The 18,338-nt window shown below is 46.1% G+C and overlaps 1 protein-coding gene across 1 annotated transcript in view; it reads left to right on the forward strand.

The window, feature by feature from the left end:
* LOC309566784 (serine/threonine-protein kinase 17A-like) overlaps positions 1–18,338 on the forward strand; it is a 105,023-nt gene that overhangs the window by 63,904 nt on the left and 22,781 nt on the right. The window contains exon 2 of the mRNA XM_082272091.1: positions 12,937–13,149. Coding sequence (XP_082128217.1) covers positions 12,937–13,149 — 213 coding nt within the window. The remainder of the gene's footprint in view (positions 1–12,936; positions 13,150–18,338) is intronic.

The raw sequence follows: 18,338 nt of genomic DNA on the forward strand, positions 1-18,338 counted from the left end.
CCACTGATACATCAACCTAAAGAAAAAGTTTACATTATGGCAACAATGTTGAGCCCTGGTTCACACTGATGCCATGCGGAAAACGCACAATATTCGCTGCGTTTCCCCGCATCGCACTGCATAGCAATCACAGGGCTTTCATGCCAGCTGCTGTGGGTGTCAATGCACCCCGAAACAGATCGCAAAACGCAGTGAGATTACCAGAATTGCATCGCAATTCAGGTGTGGGGGGAAAAAAGGGTCCTGAACCATTTTAGTGCTGATGCAATACAATTTCAGCCATATTGCATCAGCATAACTATGATCATTGGCACCAGTGATAATTAAATACTCTATCGGGTTGAGGTCAGGACTCTGTGCAGGCCAGTCAAGTTCCTCCACCCCAAACTCGCCCATCCATGTCTTTATGGACCTTGCCTTGTGCACTGGTGTGCAGTTATGTTGGAACAGGAAGGGGCCATTCCCAAACTGTTCCCACAAAGTTTGGAGCATGAAATTGTCCAAAATGTCTTGGTATGCTGACACCTTAAAGAGGTTGTAAACCCCCTGTGAAGAGAAAACAAAAACAAACAACCTGCAACACAAAGGCATAATGAGCTAGTATGCATTGCATACTAGCTCATTATGAAATACTTACCTTAGAATGAAGCCCTGCAGTGGCGCCCGCATGCCGCCGACAAGGCCGGCATCTTCCCCGGAGTTTCTTTCAGGTTCACGGGCTCCGACGGTGTGATTGGCTGAAGCTGCGATGACGTCACTCGCACGCGGGCAACCGTTCCTTCAGAGCACATGCGTCAATGACGTAATCTGCGCTGTATACAGTAAATATCTCCTAAACTGTGTAAATTTAGGGGATTTTTACAGTACCTATAGGTAAGCCTATAATAAGGAGAGTTTACTTCCTCTTTAAGAGTTTCCTTCACTGGAACTGAGGGGCCAAGGCCAACCCCTGAAAAACAACCCCACACTATAATCCCCTCCTCCAGCAAATAATTTGGACCAGTGCACAAAGCAAGGTCCATAAAGACATGGATGAGCCAGTTTAGGGTGTAGGAAGTTGTCTGGCCTTCACAGAGTCCTGACCTCAACCCAATAGAACACCTCTGGAATGAATTAGAGCGAACATTCCCATAGACACACTCCTAAACCTTGTGGACAGCTTTTCCAGAAGAGTTGAAGCAGTTATGGCTACACAGGGTGGGCCAACTCAATATTGAACCCTACGGACTAAGACTGGAATGCCATCAAAGTTCATGTGCGTGTAAAGGCAGGCATCCCAATTTTTTGTCAATACAGTGTATATATATATATATATATATATATATATTATATACAGTGGGTACGGAAAGTATTCAGACCCCCTTACATTTTTCACTCTTTGTTATATTGCAGCCATTTGCTAAAATCATTTAGGTTCATTCTTCTTCCTCATGAATGTACACATAGCACCCCATACTGACAGAAAAACACAGAATTTTTGACATTGTTGCAGATTCATTAAAAAAGAAAAACTGAAATATCACATGGTCCTAAGTATTCAGACCCTTTGCTCAGTATTTAGTAGAAGCCCCCTTTTGATCTAATACAGCCAGGAGTCTTTTTGGGAAAGATGCAACAAGTCTTTCACACCAGGATTTGGGGATCCTCTGCCATTCCTCCTTGCAGATCCTCTCCAGTTCTGTCAGGTTGGATGGTAAACGTTGGTGGACAGCCATTTTTAGGTCTCTCCAGAGATGCTCAATTGGGTTTAAGTCAGGGCTCTGGCTGGGCCATTCAAGAACAGTCACGGAGTTGTTGTGAAGCCATTCCTTCGTTATTTTAGCTGTGTGCTTAGGGTCATTGTCTTGTTGAAAGGTAAACCTTCGGCCCAGTCTGAGGTCCAGAGCATTCTGGAGAAGGTTTTTGTTCAGGATATCCCTGTACTTGGCCGCATTCATCTTTCCCTCGATTGCAACCAGTCGCCCTGTCCCTGCAGCTGAAAAACACCCCCACAGCATGATGCTGCCACCACCATGCTTCACTGTTGGGACTGTATTGGACAGGTGATGAGCAGTGCCTGGTTTTCTCCACACATACCGCTTAGAATTAAGGCCAAAAAGTTCTATTTTGGTCTCATCAGACCAGAGAATCTTATTTCTCACCATCTTGGAGTCCTTCAGGTGTTTTTTAGCAAACTCCATGCAGGCTTTCATGTGTCTTACACTGAGGAGAGGCTTCCGTCGGGCCACTCTGCCATAAAGCCCCAACTGGTGGAGGGCTGCAGTGATGGTTGACTTTCTACAACTTTCTCCCATCTCCTGACTGCATCTCTGGAGCTCAGCCACAGTGATCTTTGGGTTCTTCTTTACCTCTCTCACCAAGGCTCTTCTCCCCCGATAGCTCAGTTTGGCCGGACGGCCAGCTCTAGGAAGGGTTCTGGTCGTCCCAAACGTCTTCCATTTGAGGATTATGGAGGCCACTGTGCTCTTAGGAACCTTAAGTGCAGCAGAAATCTTTTTGTAACCTTGGCCAGATCTGTGCCTTGCCACAATTCTGTCTCTGAGCTCTTCAGGCAGTTCCTTTGACCTCATGATTCTCATTTGCTCTGACATGCATTGTGATCTGGAAGGTCTTATATAGACAGGTGTGTGGCTTTCCTAATCAAGTCCAATCAGTATAATCAAACACAGCTGGACTCAAATGAAGGTGTAGAACCATCTCAAGGATGATCAGAAGAAATGGAGTTAAATATATGAGTGTCACAGCAAAGGGTCTGAATACTTAGGACCATGTGATATTTCAGTTTTTCTTTTTTAATAAATCTGCAACAATGTCAACAATTCTGTGTTTTTCTGTCAGTATGGGGTGCTATGTGTACATTCATGAGGAAGAAGAATGAACCTAAATGATTTTAGCAAATGGCTGCAATATAACAAAGAGTGAAAAATTTAAGGGGGTCTGAATACTTTCCGTACCCACTGTGTATGTATATATATATATATATATATATATATATATATATATATATATATATATATATATATATATATATATATATATATATATATATATATATATATATATATATATATATACACACACACACCATGGGTGTCCAACCTTTTGGCTTCTCTGGGCCACATTGAGTGTAGAGAGAAATTATTCTCCGCATATAAAATTTATACTATAGTTAAGGTATATAAGTAATAAAACGCCGCCGTGCCCTTCCTGCGCTGCCGCCCCCCCCCCCCCCCCCCTAGCACTGATTTAACACAACTATAGGATGATCCCTTCCGAGGCAGCCTCTGTCTACAGTTAGTTGGAAGCCGCTGTGGCCGTGCCCCCGACCCGACTTCCTTCCTCCCCAGCAAAAAAAAAAATTGTCAGGGGGCCTGGGGCTCTGGACCGCAGGTTGGACATGCCTGTCCATATACACAGTATGCTGGTAAGGCTGTATAGATATAGCCAAATGACGGGTATTTTGCAGGCATACATCAATCTCTGTGGGCGCAGAAAATGAACAATTATATGATTATATTGGAAGACAATTGTTGGAGTTTTAGCAGTAGAACCAATACAGCTAAGAAAAGTCAATTCAAAACTGGCCATCCACCAGTAGAACATTGTTCAGAATTTTTTATTGCAAGAACATTTGACTTTCTAGTGATTAGTGGGGTCAACTCAAAGCTCCTTTTCAAAATGTTAGGAAAACTTTTTTCGAATGCAAACATTTCTAACAATGAATGTGGTTTCTGTTCAAGAAAGTCCATTCATTTCAAAACTGATGGTTAGAAATAAATGACATTTTGAAGTACTTCTAAACGTATTTTGTCAAATCATCGAATGTGCTAAGAATGTTTGTAGGAATGTTCATAGAAACGTTTGTTGGAAAATCTACTGGTGTAGAGGCAGTGAATACTGTCTGGCCTGTATAAATATTTAACCACTTGCCGACCGCCGCAAGTACATATACTGCGGCGGTCAGCCCTGTGCAGGCAAAGTGACAAATGGGTACGTCACTCGCCTGCGAGCCAATAGGGGGCGCGCTCCCGCCCCACCTCATTCACGGGCATCCCTGCGCGAGTGACCAGCGGTTCCGATGTCCGCCGGTCACTCGCGATCTCCCGCTGGAGAGGGAGAAAGGCAGGCGGCTAATGTAAACAAAGCCGCCTGTCATTCTCCCTGATGTAACAGCAGAGATCATATGATCATGCTATGTAGGATTGTATGTCTCTGTGGTTACATCAAAAGCCACACCCCTTTACAGTTAGAAGCACGCCACTAGAGACACACTTAACCCCTTGCTCTCTAATAAAGTTAACCCCTTCCCTGCCAGTGTCATTTTTACAGTAACAGTGCATATGTATAGCACTGATTACTGTAGTAATGTCACTGGTCCCCCCCAAAAGTGTCAAAAATGTTAGTCAAGAGTCCGATCTGTCCGCCGTAAAGTCGCAGTCCCGCAAAAAAAAAATTCGCAGATCACCGCCATTACTCGTTAAATAAAAAAACAATAAAAATTACAAAAATCTTTCCCTTAGTTAGTAAACGCAATAACTTTTGCGCAAACCAATCAAAATACGCTTATTGCGATTTTTTTTTTTTTTTTTTTTACCAAACATATGTAGCAGAAAACAAACTGGCCTAAAATGTAAAAAAAAAATGTGGGGGGGGGGGGGGGGGGAATTTCATATAAAAAAATTAGCTCTTTTTTTGTTTATAGCGCAAAAAGTAAAAATCGCACAGGTGATCAAATACCACCAAAATAAAGCTCTGTTTGTGGGAAAAAAAAGGACGTCAATTTCATTTGGGTACAGCGTCGCATGACCGCGCAATTGTCCGTTAAAGTCACGCAGTGCCGAATCGCAAAATAGGCCCTGGTCTTTGAGCAGCCAAATCCTCCGGGGACTTAAGTGGTTAATCAAACCATCATCCAGCAGTGTAGTCCTCTTTGATTTCCCTGAGATTTTTGCACTGACCATGGCACTCAGTTCACTGTATCCCTGCTACTACCACAAATATAATTGCAATATGATAAAAGAATAATTCTTAATGTAGGCTGATTCAGAGTGTGACCCTTTCTGATTTTATGTACCCTGGGGATCCATGGTAAGGGCATACATCCTGGGGAGAACCTTCTTTCCACTGCCATTTGGTGGTACGGAGTTCCTGCTGAGCTCTTGAGATGTGCTGTACACACTCATGGTTTAATAGTGTTTATTTAATTTGATGTGGCTGGAGATTGTAGCTTTGTATACAGCAGCAAATGCAAAAGTAGAAAAAAAGAAAGCCTAACGTGCTTACAGATGATTGTGGGAAGCGTGGGATGATTATGCTTCACTGAAGACAACTTCACTTCCTCTCCGATTACGTGAAAGCTGTATAAAGACTTCCTGTGAGCCTTTGATGTTATGGCTTCCTGGGCTGCAGTATCATTAATCTTACTTCTACAAGAGTAGGACAGCTGCTTCTAGATAGAGCATTATGTTGTCAGAGATGACAATAGATCCAATATGCTATTTGTTCTGCAGAACCCGCTAAGGTCATCGATTCTGAGCCCAACCACACCACTATCTGCATGGAGTTTGCATGTTCTCCCAGTGCTTGTGTGAGTTTCCTCCCAGTACTCTGGGGCTTGTGTGAGTTTCCTCCCAGTACTCTGGTGCTTGTGTGAGTTTCCTCCCAGTACTCTGGTGCTTGTGTGAGTTTCCTCCAAGTACTCTGGTGCTTGTGTGAGTTTCCTCCCAGTACTCTGGTGCTTGTGTGAGTTTCCTCCGGGTACTCTGGTGCTTGTGTGAGTTTCCTCCGAGTACTCTGGTGCTTGGGTGAGTTTCCTCCAGGTACTCTGGTGCTTGTGTGAGTTTCCTCAGAGTACTTTGGTGCTTGTGTGAGTTTCCTCCAAGTACTCTGGTGCTTGTGTGAGTTTCCTCCCAGTACTCTGGTGCTTGTGTGAGTTTCCTCCCAGTACTCTGGTGCTTGTGTGAGTTTCCTCCGAGTACTCTGGTGCTTGTGTGAGTTTTCTCCCTGTACTCTGGTGCTTGTGTGAGTTTCCTCCAAGTACTCTGGTGCTTGTGTGAGTTTCCTCCCAGTACTCTGGTGCTTGTGTGAGTTTCCTCCGGGTACTCTGGTGCTTGTGTGAGTTTCCTCCGAGTACTCTGGTGCTTGGGTGAGTTTCCTCCGGGTACTCTGGTGCTTGTGTGAGTTTCCTCAGAGTACTTTGGTGCTTGTGTGAGTTTCCTCCAAGTACTCTGGTGCTTGTGTGAGTTTCCTCCCAGTACTCTGGTGCTTGTGTGAGTTTCCTCCGAGTACTCTGGTGCGTGTGTGAGTTTCCTCCGAGTACTCTGGTGCTTGTGTGAGTTTCCTCCCAGTACTCTGCTGCTTGTGTGAGTTTCCTCCCAGTACTCTGGTGCTTGTGTGAGTTTCCTCCCAGTACTCTGGTGCTTTTGTGAGTTTCCTCCCAGTACTCTGGTGCTTGTGTGAGTTTCCTCCCAGTACTCTGGTGCTTGTGTGAGTTTCCTCCGAGTACTCTGGTGCGTGTGTGAGTTTCCTCCGAGTACTCTGGTGCTTGTGTGAGTTTCCTCCGAGTACTCTGGTGCTTGTGAGTTTCCTCCCAGTACTCTGGTGCTTGTGTGAGTTTCCTCCCAGTACTCTGGTGCTTGTGTGAGTTTCCTCCCAGTACTCTGGTGCTTGTGTGAGTTTCCTCCCAGTACTCTGGTGCTTGTGTGAGTTTCCTCCGAGTACTCTGGTGCTTGTGTGAGTTTTCTCCCTGTACTCTGGTGCTTGTGTGAGTTTCCTCCAAGTACTCTGGTGCTTGTGTGAGTTTCCTCCCAGTACTCTGGTGCTTGTGTGAGTTTCCTCCGAGTACTCTGGTGCTTGGGTGAGTTTCCTCCGGGTACTCTGGTGCTTGTGTGAGTTTCCTCAGAGTACTTTGGTGCTTGTGTGAGTTTCCTCCAAGTACTCTGGTGCTTGTGTGAGTTTCCTCCCAGTACTCTGGTGCTTGTGTGAGTTTCCTCCGAGTACTCTGGTGCGTGTGTGAGTTTCCTCTGAGTACTCTGGTGCTTGTGTGAGTTTCCTCCCAGTACTCTGCTGCTTGTGTGAGTTTCCTCCCAGTACTCTGGTGCTTGTGTGAGTTTCCTCCCAGTACTCTGGTGCTTTTGTGAGTTTCCTCCCAGTACTCTGGTGCTTGTGTGAGTTTCCTCCCAGTACTCTGGTGCTTGTGTGAGTTTCCTCCGAGTACTCTGGTGCGTGTGTGAGTTTCCTCCGAGTACTCTGGTGCTTGTGTGAGTTTCCTCCGAGTACTCTGGTGCTTGTGTGAGTTTCCTCCCAGTACTCTGGTGCTTGTGTGAGTTTCCTCCCAGTACTCTGGTGCTTGTGTGAGTTTCCTCCGAGTACTCTGGTGCTTGGGTGAGTTTCCTCCGGGTACTCTGGTGCGTGTGTGAGTTTCCTCCGAGTACTCTGGTGCTTGTGTGAGTTTCCTCCGAGTACTCTGGTGCTTGTGTGAGTTTCCTCCGAGTACTCTGGTGCTTGTGTGAGTTTCCTCCCAGTACTCTGGTGCTTGTGTGAGTTTCCTCCGAGTACTCTGGTGCTTGGGTGAGTTTCCTCCGGGTACTCTGGTGCTTGTGTGAGTTTCCTCAGAGTACTTTGGTGCTTGTGTGAGTTTCCTCCAAGTACTCTGGTGCTTGTGTGAGTTTCCTCCCAGTACTCTGGTGCTTGTGTGAGTTTCCTCCGAGTACTCTGGTGCGTGTGTGAGTTTCCTCCGAGTACTCTGGTGCTTGTGTGAGTTTCCTCCCAGTACTCTGCTGCTTGTGTGAGTTTCCTCCCAGTACTCTGGTGCTTGTGTGAGTTTCCTCCCAGTACTCTGGTGCTTTTGTGAGTTTCCTCCCAGTACTCTGGTGCTTGTGTGAGTTTCCTCCCAGTACTCTGGTGCTTGTGTGAGTTTCCTCCGAGTACTCTGGTGCGTGTGTGAGTTTCCTCCGAGTACTCTGGTGCTTGTGTGAGTTTCCTCCGAGTACTCTGGTGCTTGTGTGAGTTTCCTCCCAGTACTCTGGTGCTTGTGTGAGTTTCCTCCCAGTACTCTGGTGCTTGTGTGAGTTTCCTCCCAGTACTCTGGTGCTTGTGTGAGTTTCCTCCCAGTACTCTGGTGCTTGTGTGAGTTTCCTCCCAGTACTCTGGTGCTTGTGTGAGTTTCTTCCCAGTACTCTGGCGCTTGTGTGAGTTTCCTCCGAGTACTCTGGTGCTTGTGTGAGTTTCCTCCCAGTACTCTGGTGCTTGTGTGAGTTTCCTCCCAGTACTCTGGTGCTTGTGTGAGTTTCCTCCCAGTACTCTGGTGCTTGTGTGAGTTTCCTCCCAGTACTCTGGGGCTTGTGTGAGTTTCCTCCCAGTACTCTGGGGCTTGTGTGAGTTTCCTCCCAGTACTCTGGGGCTTGTGTGAGTTTCCTCCCAGTACTCTGGGGCTTGTGTGAGTTTCCTCCCAGTACTCTGGGGCTTGTGTGAGTTTCCTCCGAGTACTCTGGTGCTTGTGTGACTTTTCTCCCTGTACTCTGGTGCTTGTGTGAGTTTCCTCCAAGTACTCTGGTGCTTGTGTGAGTTTCCTCCGGGTACTCTGGTGCTTGTGTGAGTTTCCTCCGGGTACTCTGGTGCTTGTGTGAGTTTCCTCCGAGTACTCTGGTGCTTGGGTGAGTTTCCTCCGGGTACTCTGGTGCTTGTGTGAGTTTCCTCAGAGTACTCTGGTGCTTGTGTGAGTTTCCTCCAAGTACTCTGGTGCTTGTGTGAGTTTTCTCCCAGTACTCTGGTGCTTGTGTGAGTTTCCTCCGAGTACTCTGGTGCGTGTGTGAGTTTCCTCCCAGTACTCTGGTGCTTGTTTGAGTTTCCTCCCAGTACTCTGGTGCTTGTGTGAGTTTCTTCCCAGTACTCTGGCGCTTGTGTGAGTTTCCTCCCAGTACTCTGGTGCTTGTGTGAGTTTCCTCCCAGTACTCTGGTGCTTGTGTGAGTTTCCTCCCAGTACTCTGGTGCTTGTGTGAGTTTCCTCCCAGTACTCTGGTGCTTGTGTGAGTTTCCTCCCAGTACTCTGGCGCTTGTGTGAGTTTCCTCCCAGTACTCTGGCGCTTGTGTGAGTTTCCTCCCAATACTCTGGCGCTTGTGTGAGTTTCCTCCGAGTACTCTGGCGCTTGTGTGAGTTTCCTCCGAGTACTCTGGCGCTTGTGTGAGTTTCCTCCGAGTACTCTGGCGCTTGTGTGAGTTTCCTCCGAGTACTCTGGTGCTTGTGTGAGTTTCCTCCCAGTACTCTGGTGCTTGTGTGAGTTTCCTCCCAGTACTCTGGTGCTTGTGTGAGTTTCCTCCCAGTACTCTGGTGCTTGTGTGAGTTTCCTCCCAGTACTCTGGTGCTTGTGTGAGTTTCCTCCCAGTACTCTGGTGCTTGTGTGAGTTTCCTCCCAGTACTCTGGTGCTTGTGTGAGTTTCCTCCCAGTACTCTGGTGCTTGTGTGAGTTTCCTCCGAGTACTCTGGCGCTTGTGTGAGTTTCCTCCCAGTACTCTGGTGCTTGTGTGAGTTTCTTCCCAGTACTCTGGCGCTTGTGTGAGTTTAATAGATAGCTAACATTTCACGCTTTAAAACTGCGCACACTCGTGGAATGGCGCCAAACTTCAGTACTTAAAAATCTCTATAGGCAACGCTTTAAAATTTGTTACAAGTTACCAGTTTAGAGTTAGGGGAGTTACAATTGTTATTCTTGCTCTTACGTTTGCGGTGATACCTCACATGTATGGATTGAATGCCATTTACATGTGTGGCCACGATGTACATAGGCATTTGCTTCTGCGTGCGAGCACGCAGGGACGGGGGCACTTTAATTATTTTTTTTTATTGTATTTTTATTTTTTTATTTTTACACTTTGCCTTTTTATTTATTTTTTTATCACTTGTATTCCTGTTAAGAGAAATGTAAACATCCCTTGTATTAGGAATAATGCATGACAGGTCCTCTTTATGGAGCGATTTGGGGTCAATAAGACCTCAGATCTCTCCTACAGGCTGGAAAGCCTGAAATAAAAAAAAAATAAAACAAGATCTCAGCAAGGAGTGCCAAGCTAAATGAGTAGGGCCAAACGAGCTTCGGCCATACTTCTCTTTTAAACCAGTTATACTGTATTTTCATTAACAACTTGCCGACCGCCCGCTGCAGATATACTGCGGCAGGCTGGCTCGGCTGTGCGAACTGCTGTACCTCGCGGTTCGCGAGAGCGCTCCTGGGGGTCCCCGCGCGCTGCTGGAGGCATGCTTGCGCCCCCCATTAGCCAGCGGAGAAGATGACTCATGGGGCCGATGCCCACGATTGCTGCCAGGCACCTGCGATCACTCCTCATGGAGAGAGAAGGCAGTCTGCTGTTGTAAACACAGCAGACCGTTGTTCTCTCTGGAATCAGCACAGAGCGCCTGTGATCCTCCTATTTAGAATCACAGGTCTCTGTTGATTCCACAACCCCATCCCCATCACAGTTAGAAAACACCCCCTAGGCATACACTTAAAGCGGAGTTCCACCCGAAAATGAAAGTTCGTTCCATCTTCTTGGTCCGGGTCACCTGAAAAACAAATGGATAATCGCAATTTTTATTTTTTTTTTTACTTACCTTGTTTAGAAGATAATATACTTACCTTACTTCCTCTTCCTCCCCTCGGTGGCCACGGCGAGTCGTCACTTCCTGGCTTGCAATGATTCCTGGGAGCTGAACGTCATCGCTCCCAGGAATCAATGCGCCTGCATCGGCCCCGACGTCAGATCCGGTGCAGGCGCCGTCATACCTTGCTAAACAGCTTCTTCGCATGCCCAGAAGCTGTGCAGGGATGACGCTGCAGACCCGGAAGTGACGGCGGGGCCAGCACAGTGCATTGTGGGACCGAAGAGGACGCAGAAGAGGATCGCGCTGGCTTCAAGCTGCCCACACCTGAGATGGCAGTGCTGGAGAAGACGTTTTCAAGGTAAGTATTTCTTCTTGCAGGTAAGTGCAACCCGGGACAGTTCAGAGGCTAGCCATTGTGGAATGCACTAGCCCTGACTGCCCCGGGGGTATTTTTATGTATTATTTTGTTTTTTAGGTGGAACTCCGCTTTAACCCTTGGGTTGAGTTAACCCCTTCCCTGTCAGTGTCATTATCACAGTAACAGAGCATATTTTTAGCACTGATTACTGTAGCAATGTCACTGGTCCCCATCAGGGGTCCGATCTGTCCGCCGCAATGTCGAAGTCCCGCTAAAAATCGCTGATTGCCGCCATTACTAGTAAAAAATAAATAAATAAAAATGACATAAATCTTTCCCCTAGTTTGTAGACACAATAACTTTTGCGCAAACCAATCAAAATACACTTATTGGGATTTTTGTTACCAAAAATATGTAGCAGAATACAAATTGGTCTAAAATTATGAAACAATTTGATTTTTAATTTTTTTTTATTGGGAATGTTGTATAGCAGAATGTGAAAAATATTGTTTTTTTTTTTTTCAGAATTGTCGCTCTTTTTTTGGTTATAGCCCAAAAAATAAAAATCACACAGGTGATCAAATACCACCAAAAAACGTCTATTTGTGGGAAAAAAAGGACATCAATTGTATTTGGGTACAGCGTCGCACGACCGTGCAATAGTCCATTAAAGTAACGCAGTGCTGGATCACAAAAAATGGCCTGGTCATTAAGGGGGTAAAACCTTCCGGGGCTGAAGTGGTTAAAGATGCTAAATCTAGTTACAGACAGAGTTAGTAGTATAAGTAGTACCTACATTTCCTTACGTTATGTTCCTGTAATTCCCTGCACTGAGAGAAATTGGTAGCTCTGTAAACCATGTAGGCTCTGCTGCATTGCACAGTGCTCTCAGCTTAACATTGGATGCTTAATAAAAGGTGGTAAGAGCAGAATGATGACTTTATCAGTGATATGATGACTTTATCAGTGATTTGATGACTTCATCGGTGATATCATGACTTCATCGGTGATATGAGGACTTCATCGGTGATATGAGGACTTCATCAGTGATATGAGGACTTCATCAGTGATATGATGGCTTCATCAGTGATATTATGACTTCATCAGTGATATGATGACTTCATCAGTGATATGATGACTTCATCATTTATAAAATTCTTCTTTATTGACCATTTAGCAAGCTGGGTGTCAAAAGTTGCTTAAAGTGGTTGTTCACCCTTATACACAGTATATCCAGTGAAGTGACTGGCCTCGGGTGATGCACAGAGATTAAACAAATCTTCCTACATAAGTTCTACATGTATATCTGTAGTCTTCTCTTGTTCGTAAGTCAATCATTTATATAAAGCTTGTCTGAGAGTTCAGAAAAAAGGACCACTTTAAAGCAACCATTTCACAAAAATAAATATCGGTAAAAGAAGACCGTAAATACTCACCATTCCCTGATGTCTGTGCTACCAAAACACCACTTTGTTCACTAGTCCTCCTCCCCCAGAATCTGCAGGAAAAGTCATACCTCTGGAAGTGTCGATCTCTTTGGTCCTCCACAGCTTGCACTGGTTCCACCTTCTGACCTCAATGTCATTGTAGGACACACCGGTGATGTGGAGGTCTGCAGGAGGACCCAGAGGATCAACATTCCTGGAGGTGTTGATCTCCCAGTGGACCTCTGTGGATGACAACAGAGCAGCGTGTAAAGTATTTATTATCCTCTTCTTTTACAGCGTTGTCTGTACAGTACACTAACAAGTATTCTATGTGCCTTTTGGTGGACCGAGACAGTGATTGCACGTTGGATTTTTATGGATTTTAGTCTATCTGCCAGCTTTTAGACTTTCATAAAACACAACCTCTAATCTGTCTATACGGAATGTTGTCTTCTCTAAATTTACAGTTCACTTCTGTGAGAATGTTTGTTTATAGCTCTGATCAATATAACATAAAAACCCTAAATTAATCATTTTCTTTCAATTTCTTTTAGGGGGAAGTTTGCAGTGGTCAAAAAATGTGTAGAATTAGTGTCCGGCAAAGAATACGCAGCAAAATTCCTGAGAAAGCGCAGGAAAGGGGAAGATTGCCGCAGCGACATCATCAATGAGATTGCTGTTTTGGAAATGGCCCGCTTCTCACCCTATGTGGTGGATCTTCATGAGGTCTATGAGACAAACAGTGAAATCATCCTGGTTATGGAATAGTAAGTGGAATACAATACACTTTATCTGCTGTTAGATACTGTAGATACAAAAGAAACTGACTGGTCTTTGATGGTAAGGAAAGTATAGCAAGCCACATCAACCAATTTATGTCCAGGGGAACAATAGGGCCCCTCTCACACTTGTGCGACTGGTCCTACGACTTGGGACTGCAAAGTCGCATGACAAATCGTACTCCATGATTTCCAATGAGTACCGTTCATATGTGTATGACTTCAAGTCGCAACGACTTCATAGTTGTCCCTGCACTACTTTGGGCCGATTTCAAGTAGTTTTGAGGTCATTAAACCAAGGCATCGCTTCAAGTTCAGTCAAAAATCGCGGCAAAATCCTTGCGGTAAAATTGCACGACTGTTAGGTTGCATAAGCTTGAAAGGAGCGTTAAATGAAATTAAATTACCGGCTACTCCACAGCTAGACCAATTGCCACAGAATCTGCAGCCCCAAATTAAAATGAAACCTTTTTGTTTTCATGACATACTATATGTTAGACTACACAACATCGTCATTGGGTCTCTGTTGGTCTCTATGTAATTCGGACAGATCATGACTGGTGGGAGGGGTCAGCAGGGTGCTGTACATAAGCTTCTTGCAAACTTCACAGCAGCCTGCCTCAGTACACTTCTCAAGAGCCCACAGTCCTGATACAAGCAGGAGGAGTTATGAAAACATCAAAATGCCTTGATGGGTGGATGCCAATTAGGAGGAGCTGGTAAAAGCTTGGCTCTGCATTTACTAGCACACAGCTGCAGCATGTAATTTTTCTGATCAGGCTACTGTATGCAACATCTGTCATTCCCAGGCTCAGAAATTTGTTCACTTTATACAGTGTAAGGACCTCTGTGCCAGGGTAAATGCTGGCTATTTCTTGTAATTGAGTTCTACTACAGTTTTACCATATGCTGGTCGTCCCAGCATGTATTGTAGTGTATTGGTGAAGTGCTGGATGGCAGGGAAGGACTGGGCCAGGGGGGCAATTGCCCCCTGGGCCACTCTGATGACCTGTAAAAAGGCTGTACTGCTTCTGCCACAGACAGGCCTTAATGATTCCTGGTGAAGAGAAGTAAAAAGTCCCCACTGCTGACCTACTGAGTGCGGGATGAAGACAAGGACAGAGCGCAGAACCCCGCCACCCCCCCCCCCCCAGCATGGATGGTGTAAACGGTGTCTGAGCAGAAGCCGGTTCCATGCCCCACTGGATACTCTCCCCCGGCCAGCCCTACCTGAGCTGTCCCAGCTCCCCCTAACCGCCCCCCTGATGTCTAGGTTGGGAACCCGGATCCGGCCGGTGGGTAGAGAGTACCAGGAGCGGAGCTTCAGCCTGGAATGGGGGTCAGAAGGAGCCGGGGGGGGGGGGGCAAAGTCGTGCACCATGGGCCTCTAGATTGTACTTGCCCCCTGCGCTGAAAGTTGCCAGTCAGCACCTGCTGGATGAATTGGACACTTATGCTAGCCACACATTAGCTGAAAAAGCATTTGAAAATCTGTCATTTGGTCCATTTGTTTGTTTTTTGTCCAGTTAAGGGGCACAAATAGAAAATAATTTTTAACTTTTCAGAGCTGAAAAATCGAAGGAACAGTTTGGAAAATTCTCCTGAACGAACGATATATTAAAAGGTTAATGTGTTTTCCGCCCAAACTGTTTGCACTAGACATATGTGACAAAATGAACAAACAACTGATTAATTTATGTCGATTGATCGATTTATCAATCAATTACATGATGGCACAATCGTTTGCTCTCACAGCCGAGTGTTCGTTTTTCAAAAATGAGTTCAAACGGCTTTTCTTATAGTTTATGGCCAGCATTAGTTTGTTATAACTGTCTGTGTCTCTTCTATAGACATTCCTCTTAAGTCACTGTCTGACAAGCTTCAGAACAATGAGCAAATGGGAATTCTCTCATTGAGGACACACACAGCTATAAAAACAAAGTTTCCAGTACAATTAGGACAGTATAGAACTGTCTCTGACAGCATTTCAATGCCATTGCCAAGAATCTGCGGATTCCTGTGCAGGGCCGTCTTACCGAATGGACACGTTAGGCAGTTGTCCAGGGGGCCCCACCTGCCCAGCGACCCAGCCCCAGCCAAGCATTAGTCCCTATTCCCATGTGCATCCCACCGCCGAACTTAGCAGGTGGCAAGCGCCTGTCGGCCCTGCGCTGCTGTCAGACAACTTGGGCCATGGAGGGGGAGCCCACAACTGCAGGAATGCCTGTCTGCCCTCACGGGAACAGGCACACACAGGACAGTCGAGTCTGACTCCCGTCCATGTGTGTGTTCACCGGACCCAGCCCCTGCCAAGCATTAGTCCTGACTCCCATGTGCATCCTGCTGCCTAACTTATCAGGTGGCAAGCGCCTGTTGGCCCTGCACTGCTGTCAGGCCATTTGGGCCATGGAGGGGGAGCCCACAACTGCAGGAATGCCTGTCTGCCCTCACGGGAACAGGCACACAAAGGACAGTCGAGTCTGACTCCCGTCCATGTGTGTGTTCACCGGACCCAGCCCCTGCCAAGCATTAGTCCTGACTCCCATGTGCATCCTGCCGCCTAACTTAGCAGGTGGCAAGCGCCTGTCGGCCCTGCGCTGCTGTCAGGCCATTTGGGCCATGGAGGGGGAGCCCACAACTGCAGGAATGCCTGTCTGCCCCCATGGGAACAGGCACACAGAGGACAGTCGAGTGACTCCCGTTCGTGTTGGAAGCTGTCATTAGCCTGGTACTGCTGTACCAACGAATATAGCCTTATCGATAATTTGCATTTTTATTCTCGTGGGTTATTGTGTAGGCAGGGCCCCAGTGCACTGCATTGCCCAGGGGCCTATAATGCTCTTAAGATGGCACTGTCCCTGTGGCCGAAATGACAGGTGTCTGTGAAGAGCTGCAGCCGCTCATCCCATACAGTGCAATGGCAGGCTGTGTGCTATTTGCAGTTATGAACAAATGATCCTGGTTGGACATACTCTGTGTGCGTCCAACCATGATCATCGCAGGTAATCGCTGGATGTGCATATGGTCACGCCATCAGCCTACGTTGCATTTTTTGGACTAAGCGGCCGCAGCTCTTCACAAACACCTGCTACTTCAGCCGCAAGGATCCGCAGATTCTTGCTGCTGGAATTTGCAGGGTGTGCTAATCGCCCGTGTGAATGTAGCCTAAAGCGTTCAAAACTGGAAATTCCTAGTAAATCACCTTCAAAACCTGCGCTATCTTTCTGAGAATCTTGCATGTCAGTCTATGTAGATCGCACACAGGTGACCACATCCTAGCCAGCTGACAGACACCGTCTGTAAAATATGTTCTAGATATAAATGTCACCTTATAAGGAGATTGTGAAAGTATGTCAGTGCGCCATGCAAATTAACCTTTACATTTGTGGTTTGCTCATACAGAAAATCTTACCACTGCTGACAACTTCTCTGAGCTCTTTGTGCACCACATCAACCAGAAAGAATCCATTTACATATCAGTCTTTGACAGAAATATATTGTTTGTCATTTGCTGTTGCAGAGGAAGCTGTGAAGCCAAATTTAGGTTCAGTGAAGTCACGAAGGTTCAGGGATATTTTATATTTTAGTGAATTTAGTGCTTATTAACACTAAAGCATTCCTTTGCGGTGCGTTAATGCACACATGCGAACATGCGCTGGGGTTCCATTCTTTACCATATTGCAGTGTTTCCAGTGTTCCCTTTGGGCCTATGTGGGATGCGGCCTGTATACTGTAAACGTAGTAATACATGTGTAAAATGGGTAAGCAGTCTCTCTTTAAAACCTTGATCACGTTAGGTCCAATACTTTTTATTTTCTCAGAGAATAGGGGCAGACTACCCCCTTCCAAGTAACGTCCCTGGTCTATGCGCCGTACCTTGGTTCCACCCCCTACCCACCTCCCAGTACTGCCCCTTTTAGAGAATACACAACCAAGTATCATTTTTGTGGTGCCAAGTAATTTGTATGGAAATTGTTAATGACAACAGAAAGACAATAAAATAGATTCCCTGTAGCCAGCAACAATGGACCCCCAACAACAATAGATCCACCCCAGCAACAATAGACCCCCTCCCTCAACAGTCGATCCCTACCAGCAACAATTGACTCCCCCAGCAACATAAGACTAAGGCCCCTTTCACACGGGCTTTCCGATCAGGTCCGCCTGTCAGTTCTTCATGCGGACCTGATCAGATGCTCCATGCAACCCTATGGGGCAGCGGGTGCCAGCGTAGACATGTCCGGTAACACCCGCTGCTATCCAATCCGATCCTGTCCGTGAAATCCGGACGGATGGAAACCCTATTTTCCAACTGTCTGGAGGATTGGATCGGATAAGATCAGATGAAAACGGACAGGCGGTTGGAATTCCACAAGGATGGAAACCCTATTTTCCATCCGTCTGGATGATTGGATCGGATAACATCGGATGAGAATAGACAGGTGGTCCGTTTTCATCCGATCTCCCATATAGGTGAGCGGGGATCTGACAGCTTCATCTCTGCAAAGTAAGGCCCCTTTCACACATACGGTCCGTTCAGTTCATCAGTTCAGTCACGTCAAAGTGTATCAGTTTTTCATCCATTTTTCATCCGTTTTTCTTCAGTTGTTATCCGTTTTTCATCCGTTTTTCGTCCGATACGTTTTTTTGACGGATGAAAAATAGGGCATTCATCCGTTCAAAAAAACGGACGCGGATGAAAACGGATGTTAACTGATGATTATCCGTTGTCATCCGTTTTTACATAGAGATACATTGATGTCCGTTTTTCATCCGTCAACGGATGGATGAAAAATGGACAAACGGACAGCATGTGTGAAAGGGGCCTAAGGGGAGACGGACCTGTCATCCGCCTGCTCAGCGGGGATCGGTGGATCGATCTTCGCTGAGCAAAACGGAGTCCGTCGGGCGCACCGCCTGTGTGGAAGGGGCCTAGGCCTAGGTTCATCTCATTTCATCGATTCAGTCACGTCAAAAGTATTCATCCATTTTTCATCAGTGATCATCAGTTTTTTTATCCATTTTTCATCAGTGATCATCAGTTTTTTATCCATTTTTCATCAGTGATTATCAGTTTTCATCAGTTTTTCATCAGTTTTTTATTTTTTTTTTTATTTTTTACATTCACTACCAATGCAAAAACGGATGAAAAACTGACCATTTTGACAGTTTACATT

The sequence above is a fragment of the Pelophylax lessonae genome, assembly GCF_965119305.1.
Source record: "Pelophylax lessonae genome assembly, chromosome: 11".
Classification (NCBI taxonomy): Eukaryota; Metazoa; Chordata; class Amphibia; order Anura; family Ranidae; genus Pelophylax; species Pelophylax lessonae.